At 37.9% G+C, this 21,568-nt stretch overlaps 2 protein-coding genes across 4 annotated transcripts; one reads left to right on the plus strand and one right to left on the minus strand.

Annotated features, from left to right (window-relative positions):
* The first annotated feature begins 7,132 nt into the window (after positions 1–7,132).
* On the plus strand, positions 7,133–14,810 carry LOC104235226 (uncharacterized). Of its 2 annotated transcripts, none has more exons than XM_070156552.1 (4): positions 7,133–7,574; positions 8,158–8,373; positions 13,334–13,391; positions 14,566–14,810. In XM_070156552.1, exons 1-4 carry the CDS (start codon positions 7,311–7,313, stop codon positions 14,625–14,627), a joined length of 600 nt encoding a protein of 199 aa, XP_070012653.1. In that variant the 5' UTR covers positions 7,133–7,310; the 3' UTR covers positions 14,628–14,810. The 2 variants fall into 2 exon arrangements, with proteins under 2 accessions (XP_070012653.1, XP_009787249.2); XM_009788947.2 differs by lacking the exon at positions 14,566–14,810 and adding an exon at positions 14,476–14,501 and having other exon boundaries at positions 7,134–7,574.
* Positions 14,719–18,665, minus strand: LOC104235213 (G-type lectin S-receptor-like serine/threonine-protein kinase SD1-29). 2 transcript variants are annotated; one of them, XM_009788938.2, is made up of 7 exons: positions 17,259–18,665; positions 16,901–17,011; positions 16,563–16,753; positions 16,264–16,474; positions 15,778–16,012; positions 15,514–15,664; positions 14,719–15,024 (listed from the first exon to the last, which is right to left on the minus strand). In XM_009788938.2, exons 1-7 carry the CDS (start codon positions 18,559–18,561, stop codon positions 14,719–14,721), a joined length of 2,508 nt encoding a protein of 835 aa, XP_009787240.1. In that variant the 5' UTR covers positions 18,562–18,665. The 2 variants fall into 2 exon arrangements, with proteins under 2 accessions (XP_009787240.1, XP_009787231.1); XM_009788929.2 differs by having other exon boundaries at positions 16,901–17,017.
* Positions 18,666–21,568: the final 2,903 nt, after the last annotated feature.

A 21,568-nucleotide genomic window follows, 5' to 3' on the forward strand; every position in this document is an offset into this window, starting at 1 on the left:
AGAGCGCCAGTATGATGACCCGCATTTGCTTGTCCTTAAGGACAGAGTTCAGCATGATGATGCCATAGATGTGACCATCGGTGATGATGGGGTATTGAGGATGCAGGGCCGGATTTGCGTGCCCAATATGGATGGGCTTCGGGAGTTGATTCTGGAAAAGGCCCATAGCTCGCGGTATTCCATTCATCTGGGTGCCGCGAAGATAGATCAGGATTTGAGACAACAATATTGGTGGAGAAGAATGAAGAAAGATATAGTGGGATTTGTAGCTCGGTGTCTCAATTGTCAACAGGTGAAATATGAGCATCAGAGATCGGGTGGCTTACTTCAGCAGATAGTTATTCCTGAGTGGAAGTGGGAGAGGATCACTATGGACTTTGTTGTTGGACTTCCACGGACTTTGAAGAAGTTCAATGCTATTTGGGTGATTGTGGATTGGCTGACCAAGTCCCCGCACTTTATTCCTATCTGTACTACCTATTCTTCAGAGCGGTTAGCAGAGTTATATATCCGAGAGATTTTTCGGTTGCACAATGTTCCGGTTTCTATCATCTCAGATAGAGGTACTCAGTTTACTTCGCAGTTTTGGAGAGTCGTGTAGAGAGAGTTGGGTACTCAGGTGGAGTTGAGTACAACATTTCATCCTCAGACAGAAGGGCAGTCCGAGCGTACTATTCAGATATTGGAGGACATGTTGCGTGTTTGTGTTATGGATTTTGGAGGTTCATGGGATAAATTTCTACCGCTTGCAGAGTTTGCCTACAACAACAGCTACCAGTCGATATTCAAATGGCTTCGTATGAGGCCTTGTATGGGAGGCGGTGTAGATCTCCAGTTGGTTGGTTCGAGCCCGGCGAGGCTAGACTATTGGGGACAGATTTGGTTCAGGATGCCTTAGAGAAGGTGAAGGTGATTTAGGAGAGGCTTCGTACAGCGCAGTCGCATCAGAAGAGTTATGCGGCCTGGAAGGTTCGAGATGTGTCCTACATGGTTGGTGAGAAGGTCTTGCTGAAGGTTTCGCCCATGAAGGATGTTATGAGATTTGGGAAGAAGGGAAAGTTGAGTCCGCGATTCATTGGGCCTTTTGAGGTACTTCAGAGGATTGGAGAGGTGGCTTATGAGCTTTCTTTACCACCCAGCTTGTCTAGCGTGCATCCGATATTTCATGCTTCTATGCTCCGGAAGTATATTGGGGACCCGTCTCACATTTTGGACTTCAGCACGGTTTAGTTGGATGATGATTGTAGACATGTGATTTTTGACCCTCCCCAAGATTTTTTATACTTTAGCATGTAAATATTTAATTTAGGTCTAATATCGCTATTTCAACTAATTTTGACTTTTTTACTTTATTTTATTACAAGAAAATAAAAATTACAAAAATATTTTATTTTATGTACCTTTCAGAAAGTAAAAAAAATACAAAAATAATACCTTATTTTTATCTTTATATAATCTTGAAAAATACAAAAAATATATAATAGTTTCATGTTTTAATATAGTTTAGTTTAATTAATTAGAATTTGTTTTTGCATCATGTAGTATAGTTATCTTATATTAAAGGAATTTAGCTATGGTTTTGAATAATAATTTTGGAGTCTTCTTAGCCCAAAATAGAGACACAAAAATGACATGGTCCAACCCAATTATCATTAGTCCATTCTTCCCAACCCATTAGCCCATTTAAGTGCAAGATTTAATCCTAGCCATCTATTTCCTTCTAATCCAATGGCCATCATCCCTTCTCACTTCCATATAAAATACCCAATTATAGAAACCCTACCCTAAGTTTTTCAATTCCTAGACCTAGGCTACAACTTAAAAACAAAAAAACAAAAACGGCGAGCACAAAACGAACCTAGCTAAGGACTGACACTCCAAGAGAAAATGACAGATTCTCAATTCCTAGACATATTACTTGGTCCATCAAATTGAAGTTCCATAAAATTTTGAAGTTCTTCAGCAGCATCTGCCGTTTTTGAACAGCCACCCCCCATCGGATTTTGACCTTCTTCAGCGCAAAGCAACGATCTCACCCACCTCCATCACAACTGGCCATCCATAGATGCAAATACAGTAGAGGGGAAACGGAAGAGGGAACGGAGGTGTAGACAACTGATTTTCGTTCAGAATTTAGTTTTCTTCCCATTTTCGATTTAGAGACCATGGAACCGACAGAGTTTGTTTGAGTTCGTTATGATGCTAGAGTTTTTCCGGTCCCGGTTTTGTTTGTCTCACTGTGCTGTAATTAGGAGGATATCACATCTTGAGGATTTGCTTAATTCAAAGTTGTAACTGCTGAAATTTTATTAAATCGGAGAGCTATAATTTAGGTTCATATCTCTTTCTCTTTTATATTTCTGTCTAAAAATGTTGATCCAAGATTGTTGAAAGTTTAGGAATAAAAATCATTAAGTTATAGTGCTAGTAGAGGCGGTTTTTGTGGATTTTGAATGTTTTGGATTTTGGATGAATGGGCCTCGATATGGGTATGTTCTGTTCGTCTTCGTGTTTGAAGGTTTTGATTGTGAAAATGGTGGGTTGACACATAAACTTTGATGTTTTGGTTTGAATAGTCTGTTTGGTATTGTTCTTGGCCGCGTTTTCCTCGGGTTTTAGTGTATATTTGAATTATTAGGCTGTTCAACTTCCATGTGCTCTATGTTGAGACTCACGATCCATGCTTTTGTTTGCCTTAATTGTCTCTCATTTATTGGTATTGTTAGGCCAATTAGTTTGTCTTAAGCTTCATGTGGTCAAGTGATAAAAGAAACAGATCTTTGTGAAACCATCTTAAGCTTCGAGCAATTATTGATTGTATTTTGAGGTATTCTTTGTAGGCGTCATCCCCTAATCTAAATCCCAAATTGTGTCTCACTGGATTTAAAAGTTGAGTTATTTATGAGAATGATATGTTAATTGGTCTGAAGGTAATTTATCACTATGTATTTGACCTTGATAACTGTCATGGTTAAGAGGTATAACTTTTCATGAAAATGTATCTTCATTTTCCCTTTTGATCTGACAAAGTTGATTATTAATAGTATTTTCATATAGGTAGCAGCTTTGCATCGAGTTTCATATGTTGCATAAAATTTTATTTTGTCAAATATGCTATTGACGCGATTAACAATTCATCATGGCCATGGGCGCGATCCCCGTGACATAGTTACGATGCTTAATTTTCCAAATCCGGGGGTACATTTCATGTAACCCGATTATGATAACTTTGAATAATAAAATCCTTTGAAATTAGAATCGAGGTGTGCCATTAGTTGAATTTTTCATGGCCCTCGCAAACTTGAAAGTGCGTAGTTGCTTTAGGCGCGCTATTTAGATCAATTTCCTTAAACTTGGGTGTGCATTTCATGTGACCCAACTCCAATTCTCAACAACGCAAAAAAAAATGTGTCATGGATCGTGGGTGCATTTTATGTGGCGTGGTTCAAGGCGTGTTTTAAATAATGTTGAATCTTCCTAAAAATAATTAAAAGCGGTTAATAAGTTAAAAATATACCATAGGTTAAAACATGTATTAAAATCGGATAATAGGCCAATAATAACAGTTGAGCGACCGTACTAGAACCACGGAATCCGGGAATGCCTAACACCTTTTCCCGGATTAACAGAATTCCTTACTCCGAATTTCTGGTTCGCAGACTTCAAAAGGAAAGTCGAAATTTCCTCGATTTGGGATTTTAAAATAAACCGGTGACTTGGGATACCAGAAAATAAATCATCCCAAGTGGCGACTCTAAATAAAATAAATAAATAATCCTATTTCGAATAATGTCACTTAAAGTGGAAAAACTCCCTTATTTCCCCTTCCGGGGGTAGGAAAAGGAGGTGTGACAATGATTTGACCTATGATGTGGAGCTAGAAGCAATTTTGGGTCGTCAGGTTCGAAAGCTGAGGTCAAAGAATATAGCTTCAGTGAAAGTGCAATGGAGAGGTCGGCCCGTGGAGGAGGCTACCTGGAAGACCGAGCGGGAGATGTGGAGCAGATATCCTTACCTATTTAAGGCTTCAAATATGTTTCTTAACTCGTTCGAGGACGAACGTTTGTTTAAGTTGGGGAAGATGTGACAACCCGGCTAGTCGTCTTATGAGTTACCGCTTCGTTTTCCCCTATTTCAGCTTATTTATGCTTTGTTATCTGTGTTTTATGTGATCGGGTTGATTAGTTCGAGTTCGGAGAGGATTTGGTAAGAAATGAGACACTTAGTCTTTTTTAAGAAGGCTTAAGTTGGAAAAGTCAACTGGATGTTGACTTATATGTTAGAAGGCTAGGAAGTGAGTTCCGATGGTTCGGTTAGCTTCGGGAGGTGATTTGTGACTTAGGAGCGCGATCGGAATGGGTTTTGGAGTTGTGGAGAAGATTTAGGCTTAAATTGGCGAAGTTGATATTTTGGCGGTTCCGATTGATAGGCGAGATTTTGACATAGGGGTCGGAATGGAATTCCGAGAGTGACAGTAGCTTCTTTGGGTCATTTGGGATGTGTGTGCAAAATTTTAGGTCATTCGGACGAGATTTGGTAGACTTTTGATCGAAGGCATAATTTAAGAGTTCTTGGAGTTCTTAGGCTTGAATCCCCTGTTAAATTGGTGATTTGATGTTGTTGTGAGTGTCCCGAGGTTTTGAACAAGTTTGGTGTTGGTGCAATTGGTTTGGAATTCCAGGATTCCGGGTAGGTTCCGGGATGATTTAGGCCAAAATCACAGCTGTAGCAGGTCCAGGAGGGTTGCAGGCCTCGAAACCCACCGGCGCGGACCGCACAAAAAGAAGTGTGGCCGCGTTATGTGTTGTGCGGACCGCACAAAATAAAGTGCGGTCGTGGTGGTTTTGTGCGGGCCGCTGTAATTTTGTGCGGGTCGTGGTGGCTTTGTGCGGGCCGCGGTGGTTCTGTGCGGACCGCGGAGGTTGAAATCTGAGGGGTACTTTATAAATACAAGGTTTTGGATTTTATTTAATATTTTGACCTAGAGAGCTCGGATTTTGGCGATTTTTCGAAGGTTTTTCAAGAAATTCATCGGGGTAAGTGATTCTAACTCATATTTGGCTAGAGTACATGAATCTATCATTGAATTCATCATTTAATTCATGATTTGGGATGGAATTTGGGAAGAAAATTGTGAAACCTTTCAAAAATATAAAATGATGATTTGAAGGACCAAATGGTATCAGAATTGGATAATTTTGGTATGGTTAGACTCGTGAGGGTATGAGGATTCTAAAAATGTAAATTTTACCCGATTTCGAGACGTGGGCCCGAGGCTCGGGTTTTGCTAATTTCGGAATTTTTGATATTTTTCGAATGTTTTCGCTTGGGCTTTGCTCCCTTAGCATATTGTGACGTATTCGTTCTGATTTTGGATAGATTCAACGCACGTGGAGGCCAATTCGAGGGGCAAAGGCATCGCGAGCTAGAGAATTAGCCGATTCGAGGTGAGTAATGATTTAAAATGATGTCCTGAGGGTTTGAGACCCCGGATTGCACATCGTAGTGCTATGTTGAGGTGAGACACGCGCTGGATGATGAGCGTGAAGTCTTTTACTACTGGAGATTGTGACTTGGTTCGTCCCGATTGATGATTTTTATCGTGTATTTGACTGAAATTTTATTTGTTATCATCATAATTTGGACTGATTGCCATATTTGGGCTTCGTGCCAACTATCTGAACCCTTCGGAGATTTTGACTGATTTTCCTCGCTATACTTGTTAAAAATCATATCCTCAGTCATGTTTCTATCTGTTTTAAATGATTCGAGCGGGTTTTATCATATTACTCCTAAATAAGAGGAATTTGTGGGCTGGGATCCTTATCTCTTGTTATTGTGCCCGAGAGACTGTAAGGTTAATGACTGAGAGGGGTTGAGAACCCAATGGTGAGGATATTATATATGTGATGGATCGGGCTGCACGCCGCAACAATACTTATATGGATCGGGCTGCACGCCGCAGCAATATAGCGCTTGGGCTGTAGGAGCCCCTCCGGAGTCTGCACACCCCCAGTGAGCGCAGCCGACTGTCTATATGGATTGGGCTGCACGCCGCAGCGATGTACGGATCGGGCTGCACGCAGCAACGGTTATTCTGATTGCTGTTATTATGAGAGATACATGGGTCGAGAGCTGAGAATGAGCACTAGTGATGAGAGTGAGCCCGAGGAGCTGATACTATTCTGAGTGATTGATACTGTGCCCGAGGGGCAAATTTCTACTCGTTATTTACCTGCGAAATTACCTGTTTTACCTGATTTAAAGAGATTTCACTTGACTTCCTCACTGATTTACTGCTTTACGTAATTTTTACTACTTTGATATACAATTACTTTGTGCCTTACCTGTTTTCATGCTTTCAGCCATTATTTATAATTATTACTCACTAAGTCGGAGTACTCACATTACTCCCTACACCCTGTGTGCAGATTCAGGCATCGCAGAGTCGCTCCTGAATGCTGATCCTCCCAGTCCAGACAGTGATTCGGAGACTACGAGGTAGCTGTTGGCGTCCGCAGCCCCGTGCCTCCTTTATCTTATCATTTTCATGTTCTTAGAACTATTGTATCAGATTTAGTGTTCAGTAGACTTGTATCCGAATTTCTTAGTTGCTCATGACTTGTGACACCCCGGTTTGGGCTGTGTCGGAATGGTTTTTACTGAGGTTATCATTAATTCCGCAAATTATGAATATTATATCATGCTTTAGAACTATTTATGATATTTAACTGTTTAAAAGAGGTGTTCTGTTTGGTCTGGCTGGCCTTGTCTTCACGAGAGGCACCATCACGACCGGGTTCGGGAATTGGGTCGTGACAACATGTAGTCCTGAAGTTAAGTTCAAAAGTTAAGGACATGTAATCCTAAAGTTTTAAGGACATGTAGTCCTGAACTTAGAGTTACAAGTTCAAAAGTTAAGGACATGTAATCCTGAAGTCCTCAAGTTAAGTTTAAAAGTTAAGAATATGAGCAGAAGGGTATTTTCGTCCGGATAGTTAAAATTTATTAAAGCAATGACTAAAGACTAAAGACATTTTAAATAGTGGCTTAAAAGTAAATATATATGTTATTGATGGCTAAACGTGCCGGTTGCCATATTTTACTACAATCCAATCCACGCGTAATAACAAACTCTTCCCATTCAACGTGGCTAGCCCGCAAAATCATAGATCCCTTCCCTTTCCCGGTAACACAGATTCTCTCTCTCTCTGATCGACTCAACTGTACATCCACATCTGAGTATCCCCCTTCAGACACAGAGATTTCACATTCAACAAACAAATTTACACCCATATATCATTGTGGAAATGAAGGATGATGAATCCATACCAGTTTCAACACCTACAACACATTCATCATCAAATACAATTTCAACATATTCGAAGAATTCCACATCTGATGCCACAATATTCGGTCGTGGTCGGTACAAGTTCTGGGCATTAGCCGCTATTCTTCTGCTAGCATTTTGGTCAATGTTTACTGGTACTGTTACTCTCCGATGGTCCGCCGGCAACCTCAACGGTCTCTCCGATTACTTCAATGTGCCTCTCTCCGATAATCTCGACGTCATCGTATGGTTACTATGCCCTATACTTTTTCTTTTTGTAAATAAGTTCATCCATTATTGTTCAATTTTGACTATGATTTTTGCACGATCATCTCACTTAATAGGTAAATACTTGTAAATCTTAAAAATTAATCGGTAATCTAGTAAATGAAGGTAATTAATCTGCTATGACATGTTAAAATTCACTGATAGTGTACAAACTCTTTACATTGTCAGTGTACGTAACTTAAATGTAGAAAATATTTATACAATCAGATCACTTAATAGGTAATACAAGTAAATATTTTGATAAGCGTTAATTGATAGTGAAAATGGTTACTTACTAACCTGCTATTATAGGTTAAAATTCACTGATAGTATAAAAAATAGTATGTATGTAACTTAAATGTTTTTACCATTTTGATACGAGAAGAATTGTAAAATTTTAATTTGTAAATGAGGAACAATCTAGTTCGATTTAGCTAGGAGAATTAGTTAAATTGACTATTCATAAGCTAACACTGGCAAATAATTTGGGTGCAGGGGGGGTACATTATAATAGTGTTTGATTTGATTCTTTGAGAAAATGATTTAATCTTATTTGGTAGGAAATGGAAGAGAGGGAGAAGTTGGTGAAGCATATGTGGGATGTGTATACTAATACTCCTCGGATCAGATTGCCTAAGTTTTGGCAGGAGGCATTCGAGGCGGCCTATGAAGAGTTAACCAGTGACCTTGCTGATATTCGAGAGGCTGCTATCTCTGAGATCTCTAAGATGTCTCTCCGATTTGTTCATATGGAGCCACCACCTCTGCGTTCATTGGTTAGCTCTCTCTCTCTCTCTCTCTCTCTCTCTCTCTCTCTCTCTCTCTCTGTTTCAATCTAGTTATTTGCTGTATTCTACATGTGCCTGTTGATACCTCAATTTAACCTTCTGTTTAGGCCAACTGGGAATTGTTGTCTTTCTTAGTTTTCGAGAACCCTCCAGTTTGCTATCATTATAAAGTATTGGAAAGAAGCGAACCCAAATGGAGGGTGTGGATGTAGAGGATTCATGTAACTGACCCAACTAATTTAGGATTGAGTCATAGTAGTAGCAGTTGTTGTGCTTGGGAATTGATCATACTGCAGATTGGTGTTTTTCATGGAGAAGTTGCAAATCATAGTTCAGGAATTAGTTGGGTGCCTCTTGTTCATTGAAAGTTGTTTCCTTTATGTTATGGCTTCTGAGCATGCTACTTCGAGTAGTTAGTAACAGTCCTTAAAACCTGAGCTGCTGTTATATGAGGATATAATAAGTTTCAGCAAGAATCGTTTTGTGGAAGCTAACGTCGAATATACACAACCTGCAAGCAGCCTTTCATGAATTAGATCTTGTAGGATTTTGGGTGCTTAGGTGATAGATATTCGGTGCAAATGCAAGTAGCCAGTATAATTTAGTAAATATTTTCAAGGCATAGAAATAGTTCAGATAAGCTGCATCTGCACTATTGACTTTGTCTTGTGGGGTTGTTGCTGGAACTTGATCCTTTGTGCAAATTCACTTTACACATCAAGAAAATGGTTGGAATATTACTATTAATTTGAACATTGCTCTAAATTTGCCTCACAAATTTGACCTTATTTGTCTTGCGTGTATTGACTTGTTATGTTAATTGTCTATTTACTCGAGATTCCTTCTTGTGAGTTAGAAAAGTGGATTTCCCATTGGAAAGAACTTCCTCTTTCCAAAATTGTATAATTTGGTGACTTTTCATGTCGATTAAAAGAATAATGTTTTAATGAGTTACTATTATATTATTAGGGTTAATATGTTGTTTAGAAGAACCGAAGCTGGTATAAAGATTGCATATAGATTCTAAGTAACAGATACAGTGTCATCTACGTTAATTTGGCTTTCAAGATAGATTTTGCCACATAGAGAAAGAGGTAATTCAGGACAGCCCAAAGGTGAAAGTCAATCAAAGTGAGGAGGTAGTAATATTCTTCTTCTTGCATGTCAATGACAATGTAGGATTGAAGTGCATAAGAACAGTATACATCTCGATAGTATCACTTTTTCTGAAATTAATCATTTTGAAGGAATAGGATGGAAAGGAAAGGAATAAAAAAGAAAGGTATTGTACCTTTACCGATCCACATGCTATCTTACTTTGTTTCCTTCTCACTCATATTTTCGTGATCATATCTAGTTGACCCTTTTGTAACTCGTTCAGCTCCAGTTACCTTCTAAACTTCCAAAATAGAGCGCTGCTACACTTTCTCATCGAAAAATTTATTATCATCCTACATATATTTATCCTTATGCAGATATCGGGTGTGTCTATGTTGGTGCAATCCGTGATGGTGGTGGTCATAATCCCACCACTTCTAAATTTTACTAAAAGTCTTGATAGGCGTGTAAACATGATTATTTTGCACAAATTTGAGAGAAAGAGAATGGACCCCATTCCCTTTGTTGGCGCAAGACTACAACTATAATTGTGCCTCAATTTCAAACAAGTTGAAGTCGGCTATATGAATCCTCACTGACCATATCGACCATTTTTTATGAGTCTTGTCAAAAATCTCTTCCTCCCTCATCATTTGACAAAACATTTTCCTCCATCCTCACCATTTGTCATCATGCACACCATATGTTAGAAAATAAGAATCCAACATTGATACCTTGATTGTTGCTGCTATCACAAATCACCAGTAAGTGGCATGACCAATTCCAACCAACTTTCGTAGTATACTGGCATCCACATAAGCACTTACCATCTAAACATTGGAGCAGCACATACACAATACAGAGGCACCAGCTAGATCAACTACTTTCAAGTTCTGGAAGGCTGAGTGGTCAATATTTAGAAATAACTACGTGGATCTCGGGTTTGACTCTCATTATGATATTCATTGTGAGTCCATCTGCTCTAGCCAGGCGGACAAGATTACCCGCACTGGGTTGTAGCAGACTGTCCAATGGATTTAGTTAAGGTGCGCGCCCAAGATTTGGCCTGGACAGCACTATATTTAACAAGTATCAACTGTTTAGTCCTTTTCCAGCTCTACTTGAGAAATTTGTTCCTCTGTTGCATGTTTGCCTCTGTATCCAAATTCTATTAGGGGATAGGAGAGTTATGAGGACAGTGAAAATCAGGACGTAGGAAATGTTATAACTGTGATAATGGACTAAATACAAATCCTTTGCTCTCCTTCCATTTCCTATGGGGATAAGATTGTGAAGCTGATTGTTTTCTTTCTTAACTTATTTCACGTTTGTTTACAATTTCCATCAAATTACCTGCTTCTTCTCATAATATATAGACCTGAAGCATTCTCTGATTAAAACAATGAATAGATATGTCCTTCTCAAAAAAAAAAAAAAACAATGAACAGGTATGAAGCATTTTTACTACTTTTACGTGACGCCCTGAATTAATGTATAGTGGGAGAATCCGGGCTAATCAAGTAATATGCCTTAAACAAGCTTTCAGATCTTCAAATCATCATCTCTATCACTTCATTGCAATTATTTGGGTTGTCATTTAGAAAAAGATTATTCTGAGCTCTGTTCTGAACTGCTGATAAAAGAAGTAATAGGCACCAGTGAAAAAGAAAAATAGGAATTTTCTTTTATGTTGTTCTGTTATCTCAAAATGGTAGAAACATGAATACAGAATGTGTCTGGAATTCGATATCTATCTTCATTATCTCTTGCTGGATTAGTGTTCGTCTGTATCCATGAATGTTAGGTGATTTTTCCCCTATTGAAGTTTGTGTTTGGCATGCAAACTTCTTTTAAATTTTTTTTGCGTTTTGAAATTTTGCTTGGCCGGTTAATTCTCAAAGAAAAAAAAATTGAGAAGCAAAAGAAAGTAATTTTTTGAACACATTTTTAGTTGTTTAAAATTATTTTAAAAACGATTCTCCAAAACTTTTCCAGAAATGCGTTTCAGTGCCACTGAAGTATTGTTAAATTAAAGTCCCTGAGGATTAACACATGGAGTGCAACCTAATTTGGACTTCCCTTTTTGTAATTTTTCTTCGTTTAGTTGAGATTTTTGAAATCCTTCATCATCTACAAACTTTATTAGTTCAAATGCTTAGTTCTTAAACAGTAATTCAAAGTTTTATTAGTTCAAATGCTTAGTTCTTAAACAGTAATTCAAAGTTTGTCGAGTGAAATGCAGTCAATCTATTGTTGCAGCCATTCGTCTGTCTGTTCTGCTTCTTCCTATCTATGCATTGTTCAGGAATTTTTTTTCCGTAACTAATTTTTCTTCATTTTTCTAAAATCCTTGGATGATAAAACTAAATTTTCCTCTTTTAGTCAGCAGTAAACTTTTATGCTCTGTTATGGAATTTGGATACCTCGTGATTTTGTTTTACTTAATGGACTGTCAGCATTAGCAGCTATCATTTATTAAACCGAAAATTATCCTCTAGCTGCTCCTGTGCAAATGTGTGAGGTCTTAGCTGTATATTTCGTCACTTGTAGGGGTTAATGACCACTCTTGATTATGATCATTGAATAGCTCAGTCTTTTCTGTCTTTTCATTTTTATCTTTAAATTGAGAATGCATTTTTTTAATCCTAAATCTGCCTTGCCTTTGCATCCACAATACTCGACTCTACTTTTCGGAGGTGATTGTTATTCAGTGTAGGACTTAGTCGTCTTTAAGTTAATATGCAGTCCGGGCATCAAGAGAAGGAAACAACTTACCCACACTCAGTGTTTGCACCAAGCAAATAAATGCAAGACATGTTTCTTGGATATAAATTTTTATCACTTAACCATGCTTAAGTAGTATATATTTTCAGTTTGATTTGAATCTCTTAAGGTTCAATTGCTTGGTTTTGTGTAAACACTGAGTGCTGATAAGTTTCATTCCATCTGCTTTCGTGAGTTTCAGCTAATTTCTAACTGTTGCTAGAGTTGATTATAAGGATGTTGTCATCAAGTGGTGGCATGATACTTATTGCTTCTATTTTTCAGTCTTCCTTACATTAGAGAGCCTGCGAATTCATTCGTTCTTGGCATGAAAATCACAAAGGAGTTAGATAAGTACAATATCAGCCATTATACTTTGGCTGAATTTTTCCTGGAGTTGCAAAACTGCACTTTAGCAAGTTAACTATTCAAGTTCTGAAAGCAAGCAAATAGTCCATTCAGAGGAGTTTTTATGAATTTTTAAGGGAAAATTGTATCATTGCCACACTTGTGATCTTTTAAGGATGATAGAGGATGATACTACTTTCAGAGAGAAACAAAGGAATTCAGTAATGTAAAGAAGCATGTAACTAAAAGAGAACGGATCTCCACAACTCCATTCCCATTCTCCTTCTATTCCTCTCTAGTGAACTTTTACCATCCCTAACTCTTGTTATCCACCTTAACATATTTAAGTGCAGGATAGTTACAGGAGAACTCCCTTGTGAGTGCTTTTGTCAGATGTAGTAAGACTTATGGAAAAGGTTACATGATACTTTTGTCGATCTAATTGTTACTTTATGCTAAATGATCCGTGGTTGATCTTCATGAGGGTTACTGTGGATTTGTTGCGATGTGCCTATTTAGGTTTGACAGATGAACCAACTGCTGCTAGCTATTACTTAGAAATATTTTTGTTATTTTTTTTAGGTTAAGATAATGAATTGATTTTTGGTCAGCTGCTCTTAGTTCTCTCCATTGTCCCTTCAACCTGCTCTTCCACCCTTGTTATCCTGCATTTGCTCCTTGAACATTTTCAATCATTGTAATTGACATGCATGTGTGATCTTTTCATAAATCATTTCAGGCAGTAAGAGAATTAAGTCAAAAACAAGCTGAGGACAAACAGAGGACTGCAAAAGGAAGTAAGTTATGACTAGAAGAATATCAAGGATCCAATTTTGCGTGGTTGCCACTTATTTGTACAAAATATACAAGATGAATGAAAACATACAACAACCTGCTCTCTGGTATTTGACTAAAGGGAGCATTTGAGAACACATTACATTCAGGTTCCTCGCACTTTTGCAACAGGGATAAACATAATCAATTTTTTGTTACTTCTACCTCTTTCCCCCCCCCCCCATGTACCCATCTCCCCATTGAAAGCTCATACGAGTGGCGGAATTCAACAATGTCATGATTTAATTATTTCATGCAAAGAAATTGGAAGTTACTTCCTAGGCTTTTACATTCGAAGACCCTTACTAATTCGTTTGTTTTCCACTTGAAATACCCATTACACAAACTTGCACTGGAATAGAAAGATTATATTTAGTTCTTGTGGTGAAACTTTGTCCACATTTGCATTTCAAGTGTTTTGTGTAGCACCCAGCCTTATCTTAGGAGTTTTCTTCCTGTATAATTATGTGTTTCTTCAGATCCAGTGTTGGAAACTGTTGATGCCCTAGCTATTTTTTTATTTTAAATTTATGCGGGAATGGTGTCCGGGCCAGCTTGTGCGCATCTTTTTCTCTTTGCTTTTTTTACCCTTCTGAATTCACTGATCATGCAAAAGGTTCCATTACATGCCTAATTACTGGCTTTATAATCCTCCTTTCTTCTTGACTACCTGGACCACCTTGAAATTTGACATGAGATACACATGAACAATCAAACCAAGAAAAATTAGATGTAAAGCCAAAGTTACTGAATTATTTTCTTGTTAAAATTTTATGACTTCAACCAAGATCTCTGGTGACTAAAATCTATAAGTATCATGTCATTCAGAATAGTCATTTTCGGAATAATACAGGTACACTCTTTCACACTGAAGCACCACTCACCTGTGTTGCTGGGGCTTACTATAGAAAATAAAGTTGAATTTTTGTCACCTTTTTTTATCATCCTGTAACCTTGATGTGATAGATCATGTTAAAATGTTTTTTTTCCTGGTAAATAAAGAATTTTATGGACACAGTTTTCACATTATTATTTGATGCAGCAAAGACTCAAAGTAAGCAGATTGCTGCCCAAGTAGAATCATATTTTGTCTTAAACTTTCAAAACAAGCATATTGACCTCATTTATTTGCATCAGTTTGGCTAAGTGCAGTCCTTATGGAGGAAAATAAAAGAGAAGAAAAAAGGGGACCTGATTAGCTGAATAAACTTAGCTTTGACAAGCTGTGTACACATAAAGAAGAATGGTACAGTCAATCTTGAAACTTATTATTTGTATTTTGGGCTTCAGTTATCGCCCTTCAGCCACTGATATACTTATATCATTAACGGACTGAGCGTTGCCGCTTTGTGATTGAATATCAGAATACAACAATCTTTGAAATACAAATGTAGGTTGCTTTGGTTGAGGCAGATCCATGTCGCTACTACTTAGCATAAGAACAACAGATGACATTGATGGCCTATCAGCTGCATTGTCTTGGACACAAAGCAGGCCAATTTGTATGCATCTCACTACTGTCAAAGGAGAAAATGAGCCGGAAAGTGTTTTATCCATTAAATCTAGTGCCTTGCTTTCAGTCAAAAGCTGCCATGCCTGAAATTATTTTAAAATTGGAAATAAGTAGATAACCTTACAACAACAATAAACCCAGTATAATTCCACAAGTGAGATCTGGGGAGGGTAGTGTGTACGCAGACCTTACCCCTACCTTGAAGGTAGAGAGGTTGTTTCCGATAGACCTTCGGCTCAAGGAAATATGAAATGAAAGCAGTAGCAACAAGTAGTAACAATAACAAGATAATAAGAAAACGAAGCGAAAGGAACATGTAGTAATAGAAATCTAACAATAATAAAACACAAGACTAACACTAATACTACTAAAGGGCAGCCCGGTGCACTAAGCTCCCGCTATGCGCGGGGTGCAGGGAAGGATCGGACCACAGAGGTTTATTGTACCAGCTTTACCCTGCATTTTTGCAAGAGACTGTTTCCACTAATACTACTGGTACGGGAAAATAAGTAGATAACCTTGAATACTGAATTTGTTGAAAGAGGTCCTGCTAATTTTGAATTTGAACTTACATAACTAAGAAGGTTCGAATGCCTGTCATGATCATAAAATCCTCTGTTTTTCCTGCCACTGACAATCTCCAGTACCAAAACACCAAAGCTGTAGACATCAGATTTCTCAGAGAATAGTCCACCCATGGCATATTCCGGTGACATATAACCGCTGCAACATATTTGTATAAATATGTGTCAGTATTTGATATTATGAACTATTTGTCTAAAGCTGCAAGAAGAGCGAAAAGAGAAACTTCTGCCTGTAGAAACAAAGGAATTTACAATGTTCCCACAATTCTCTGAGTGTTTAGTTCTTGAGTCACTTGAAAGGTTCTGGCCAACCCGAAATCTGAGATTTTTGGAGTCATATCATCGTCCAAAAGAACGTTGCTTGCCTTCAAATCTCGGTGAATGACCCTTAATGAAGAATCGCGGTGAAGGTAAAGAAGTCCTCTAGCAATTCCATGAATCATGTTGAAACGTTTTGGCCAAGAAAGCTGATGGCTTTTGCTTGGATCTGACAGTATGATTAACAGCACATCAAAAATAGTTATACAATTAAAGAAAGCAATGACACTCCTTATCATAAAAAAAGGCAGACCAGTACACTAAACTCTCGCTATACGCGTGATCCGGACCATAAGGGTCTATTGTATGCAGTCTTACCCTGCATTTCTGCAAGAGGCTGTTTCCATAGCTCGAACCCTCATGGCTCGAACCCGTGACCTCCTTATCACAAGATATATTATAATTTTTGGAACCACTTACCAAACAACAAAGTGTCTAAGCTTCCATTAGCCATGTACTCATAAACTAGTAACTTCTCTTTCCCATAAACGCAATACGCCAATATTCTAACGAGATTCCTGTGCTGCAGTTTGGAGATGAGCAAGATTTCATTCTTGAACTCTTTAATTCCTTGTCCAGAGTAACTAGATAATCTTTTCACAGCTATTACTTGTCCATTTTCCAGTTTTCCCTGTATGATATTCGCAATGATGGCTTTAGTTTTCACATCAGCGGAAGTTATTCGTCTGTAAATCACTCGACAGATAGACGCGTATTACCTTATAAACAGGGCCAAATCCTCCCGCTCCAATCATATTTATTTCACTGAAATTCTCAGTTGCGATTTCCAACTTAGCAAAATCAACATGCAGTAGTTCTGATGAATCTTTTCGCAATACTTGCTCTTCCCACAAATTGTCTGTAGTTGTATCAGCCGGAATGAGGTCTTTAACCCTATTTATTCTATTTCCTGATTTTATTTTGGATCCACATGTGAGTAGACATTGTAGGTCAAATTATAATATAAGAAAGCAATTCAAAAGGTTTACAATGATACTAGTCTAAGCAATTACTATGATCTGCAATAAACTCTTGAAATCAGGAGAATAGATTTTACCTCTTTGACTTGCTTTCCACCTGTAGAAAATGCATCCAAAGATACCAAGAACGAGAATGCTTGAAACAGTTGTGAAGCCGATGATAAGTTTTGCCTTCCTTTTATCTTCATCTGAAACTATATTATGTTATACAGTCAAAACTTTCTATAACATTCTCGTTTGTTCCGATATTTTTTAGCTGCTGTAGTAAAATGTTACTTAGAGGACATATATTGTAACACCATAAAATTCAGTTTCGGGAGAAACTTGACTTTTATAGTGAATGGATGCTGTTATAGAAAGGTCTGACTATACTACAAAAAGGTGACACCATAAATTTTTTAAACATCCAAGCATAATGGTGAGAACTGAATTTACCTAGTTCAGAATAAGCAAGACGAACAAACAAATCTGCACCATCATATGAAAACTTCTGAACATCCATAAGTTGTGCAGTCCAAACCATGCAGTTAATTCCATCTGGATACGCGTAGGCTGCACAAGAACAGTTATTCAGGCACCACTCTTTGCAGTTCTGAGCACCATAATCATACAAATACGTGTAGCGATCTGGCAATTTCATCTCACTCAGCTGCAAAAACTTGTCATTTTTCGATCCCTTTGGCGCTATGCCACTTGTAGTACTGATCTCACATACAAGTTTAGTTCGCCTCACACAGCCACCAGTCCAATTTCCTCTGCTCCATTCCTCAGTCGACTTTGGTTCAAATCCTCTCAAGCAATTACACATTGGAGACTTATTCTTATCGCAAACACCATAAGGACCACAAGTTCCATAAACATCACACGGATTATCTGGTGCCTCCCATCTGACTTTCCACGCGTTCAGTTCTCCTTCCCATTGCATCATCTGCAATATCCCTGATGGTTTTAGGACCATGATTTTAACATGCAAATCGTTGACGGTATTCAAACTGAGAAAGGCAGATTCCTGTTGCTTATTTGATACTATATTTATACCACTTGCATACCCCTTTTCGTCATCAGGTACACCTATGAAGTTCCCTCCATCCCACGGGCCACCTCTACTGTAAGGCCTCGAGTCATTAGTCCAAGTGAAGCCTTGAGGAGGCATTTCTACCGAAAGTCCAGCAATAAAATTTCCAGGCGATGGGTCATCTTCAGCTTTCCACGACGATAAAACTAGTTTCACCCCCGTCCTGCTGCTGTATCCTATAACCATTCCTGATAACAAGGTATCACAAGGATAGTTAAAACCATCCCATAAAGATGTTCCAGAGACAGTATCTTTAAAAATGAATTCTCCTTTGTCTGTTAGCACAGCAATTGTATTGTTAGACTGGACACTAACATTTGTTGACCAAACGGTATTTTGGTTGCCATCTACAATTCTGAGGTTTCCATCAATTCCAATCTTCAAGATTGCAGCAGAATCAGAAGCTGATAGTGGATCTTCTCTATTTGCTACCCAAACAATCCTCTTACCAGGAATATTCTTGAACCATATACCGAGATATAGTTTGCTCGAGTTACTTGGATTGAAGAAACCTAACTCAAATATTTTGCCAGCGGAGACAAGCGTCTGATTCAACGACAGTTGTTGGGACTGAGTTAAGGTATCATTTTCAGCAAAAACTTGTGGTAAAAGCATCCCTCTCAACATCAGAAACAGAAAAAATACCCATCTTTGCCATGCCATTTTCTGGAAATTCAACCAATAGGCTTCCTAAAAGTGTATGTCCAAATATCCCTTTGGGTATTCAATCCCATTTCCTTTCGTTTTCCATAGAAAAAGTCAGGAAAACGTGAATCATTTGAGAAATAGTTTAAGAACTATGTTCAACGGTATACCTTGTAGTTTGACATTTTCCTTGTTTAATACTTATTTATTTTGTTTACTTCATTATTTATTGATTGATGATTCATCGATCAGCTATTAAGAAATATATGAAAATGGCATTTTTTCCCATTGACTTCAAAATCTTTAATATTATCTAAAGCTATTCTTCGTCTGCTTTCAGATTATGAAGAAAGAGAACTAAACTAATCCAAGTAGGATCACATTTGATGTTGTTCTATTAAATATCAAAGTCAACCACAAAGCAGATAGCATACTGTTCGTCAATGCTTTTCTTTTTCCCCAGTTTAACCATTTGCTGTTCGGAACCACTGATCCATAATAAGGATTCACACCAGGTATGCCTAAGTGCCACTACTTTGAATCCCCTTTGTCATGAAATTACACTATGTAAAAAGTTACAAACAAAATTTATAAACTATTGAATCCCTTTTGAGATAGGTTATATTATAAGTGTGATATTATTACATCTTTTTGAATCCCTTAATCAAATACCTGGCTTCGTCACTAAGCAAACCCAACCGTCCCACCACACTCCTCTTCGCTACGGATGGCCATTTTGATGACGAAGCCACAAGTGACCCCAACTATTAATAGAGGACAAAATTATTTCATTTCGCATAGTTCAGGGGCAATTGTTAGTATCGAAATAATCAGATGTCATGTGGAAGCTAGTAAAGCAAACCTTGAACGGCGGTAAATCAAACAACAAAAGAGAAATATACCAAAAGAGAAATAACATTTAACATAGTTCGATCAACTGACCTACGTCCAAGGCGGAGATGAGCAATCCACTATATAAAAAGAGAGTACAAAATATCGAGAGAACAACCTCAGGAAGAGGCAAACACAAGTGACATACTAACACTTGTCCCGTAAAGTTCTCCCCGTAAACACTACTCTCAAACCCCATATGGCTACATTGTGGATGCTGCTGAATGAGAAGGAAAAATCCTCAATTTATAGAACTCCAAACATTTTCCTACAAAAAAAGAAGCTAGTCAAATATGGAAGAATTATATTTTCCTTCTAGGAAAAGAAAAATCTAATTACGGTAAATATGTTGTCCTTTCATTCATGAGATAGGAAAACCAATTATGGTAAGAAAATTAGGGCAACACCTAACAATTCTCCCCCTTGGCCTAATTTTTCTGACGAAATTAACTTGATCCACCTTCTTTTCATAATCTTCAACACGTCACATCTCCAAATCTCCATCTCAAAGTTTATCTCAACGTGAGTAGTACTCCGGTCAAATTTCTCAGAGAAAAATCTTGATTACCATCAAATAGGTTGTGGCTAGAACTAAACCCGCCAAGATGAAACTATGTTGAACCTCGCACTGATACCACTATTATGTCGAGGAAGAGGCAAACCCGAAAATAAAGAAGGTAAGGAACACCAAATTTTAACGTGAAAAACCCTTCAAATTGAAGGTAAAAACCATGGGATTACAAAGATCCAAAAAGCTCTACTATAATAATAATAGGGTTACAAAAGTTCTCCAAATTAGATACACAACAAGTGCCAAACACGGAGCAACAATAGCAACGACAAATCAATTGAAGAAAGAGGAGAAGTCACAAAACTAGAGCTGTTGTTCGGGGCTCGAAATCAGATGCTACGGGACACCAAATCTAATCTTTACTGTTCAAATAAAATATGAAGATATTGCAAACACTCAGTCAAAGTTTTAGTCTGATCCAATGGGTAACGAATTGGAAAAACGTAATTTGAAGTTGGTTGGTCGGAATAAAAGTCTGCAGCAAAATGAATACTTTTCTTCTCTCTTCTCTCTTGATGAAAGCTCTCTCAAAAATCACTCTTATGTGCTTAAGTCTTTCAAAAACTTGTACCAATGAGCATTGAACAATTCTCAAAGGTTGGCCTATTTATAGATCATGGGTGGTGCTTTCTCTTAAAGCCAAAACCAACTCTAAATAGGAACAAAATCCGAATCCAATTCCGAATAGAAATGAAAACCAAAAGAGAATAGGATTAGGTCGTTGGGCCTTTGGATAGACAGCATGGGCATGTGCCCCACAAACTCCCCCTCCAGCCAAGGGACCAAGTGTGTCTTTAAGTAAAGGAACTATTGACAGGTGTCATGCCTGCCAATATTTTGCTAAACGCATGTTTGTCTGCAAGCTTAACTACGAAGTCTTCAAGCTGCTCCATATAAATCTCCTCATTTAAATCAGCATGAAGAAAAGTAGTCTTGACCTCCATCTGCTCAACCACTAAATCTAACTTGTGGCTAAGCCTAGAACCACACAAATAGAAGATACCTTTACAATAGGAAAAAAAAATTCATCAAAGTCAACTCCCTTCTTCTGGCCAGAACCTTTAACAACTAACCTTGCCTTGTACTTGGGCGCAGATGTATTGTTATCTTGCTTTACTCTGAATATACATTTGTTTGATAAAGCTTTCTTACCTTTCGACAAGTTTACTAACTCTATGTGCCATTCTCATTGAGTGACTTCATCTCATCTTCCATGGCTTCTATCCACTAATCTTTTTGAGTATCTTGCATGGTTTCATCATAGTTATCGGGTTCTTCCATGTTATTCAAAAGTACATACTCATCAGGAGGATAGTGCATGGATTTTTGCTTCTCCCTTGTAGATTTTCTAAGAGAGATTTCAGGAGCATTCGAAATAGTTACCTGAGCAGGAATTGGTTGTTGATCAACCATAACTTCATCGACTGGAACATTCATAACATCTACACTATGGTGATCATTTTGATCTTGATTACTATCTTTATTATTGTCTTGGGTACCTTCATGTGCAATAGGTGCCTTAGCAATAGAAACTGGATCAATATCAACTAAACTCTCATTACT

Source organism: Nicotiana sylvestris, chromosome 9 (genome assembly GCF_000393655.2).
Source record: "Nicotiana sylvestris chromosome 9, ASM39365v2, whole genome shotgun sequence".
NCBI lineage: Eukaryota > Viridiplantae > Streptophyta > Magnoliopsida > Solanales > Solanaceae > Nicotiana > Nicotiana sylvestris.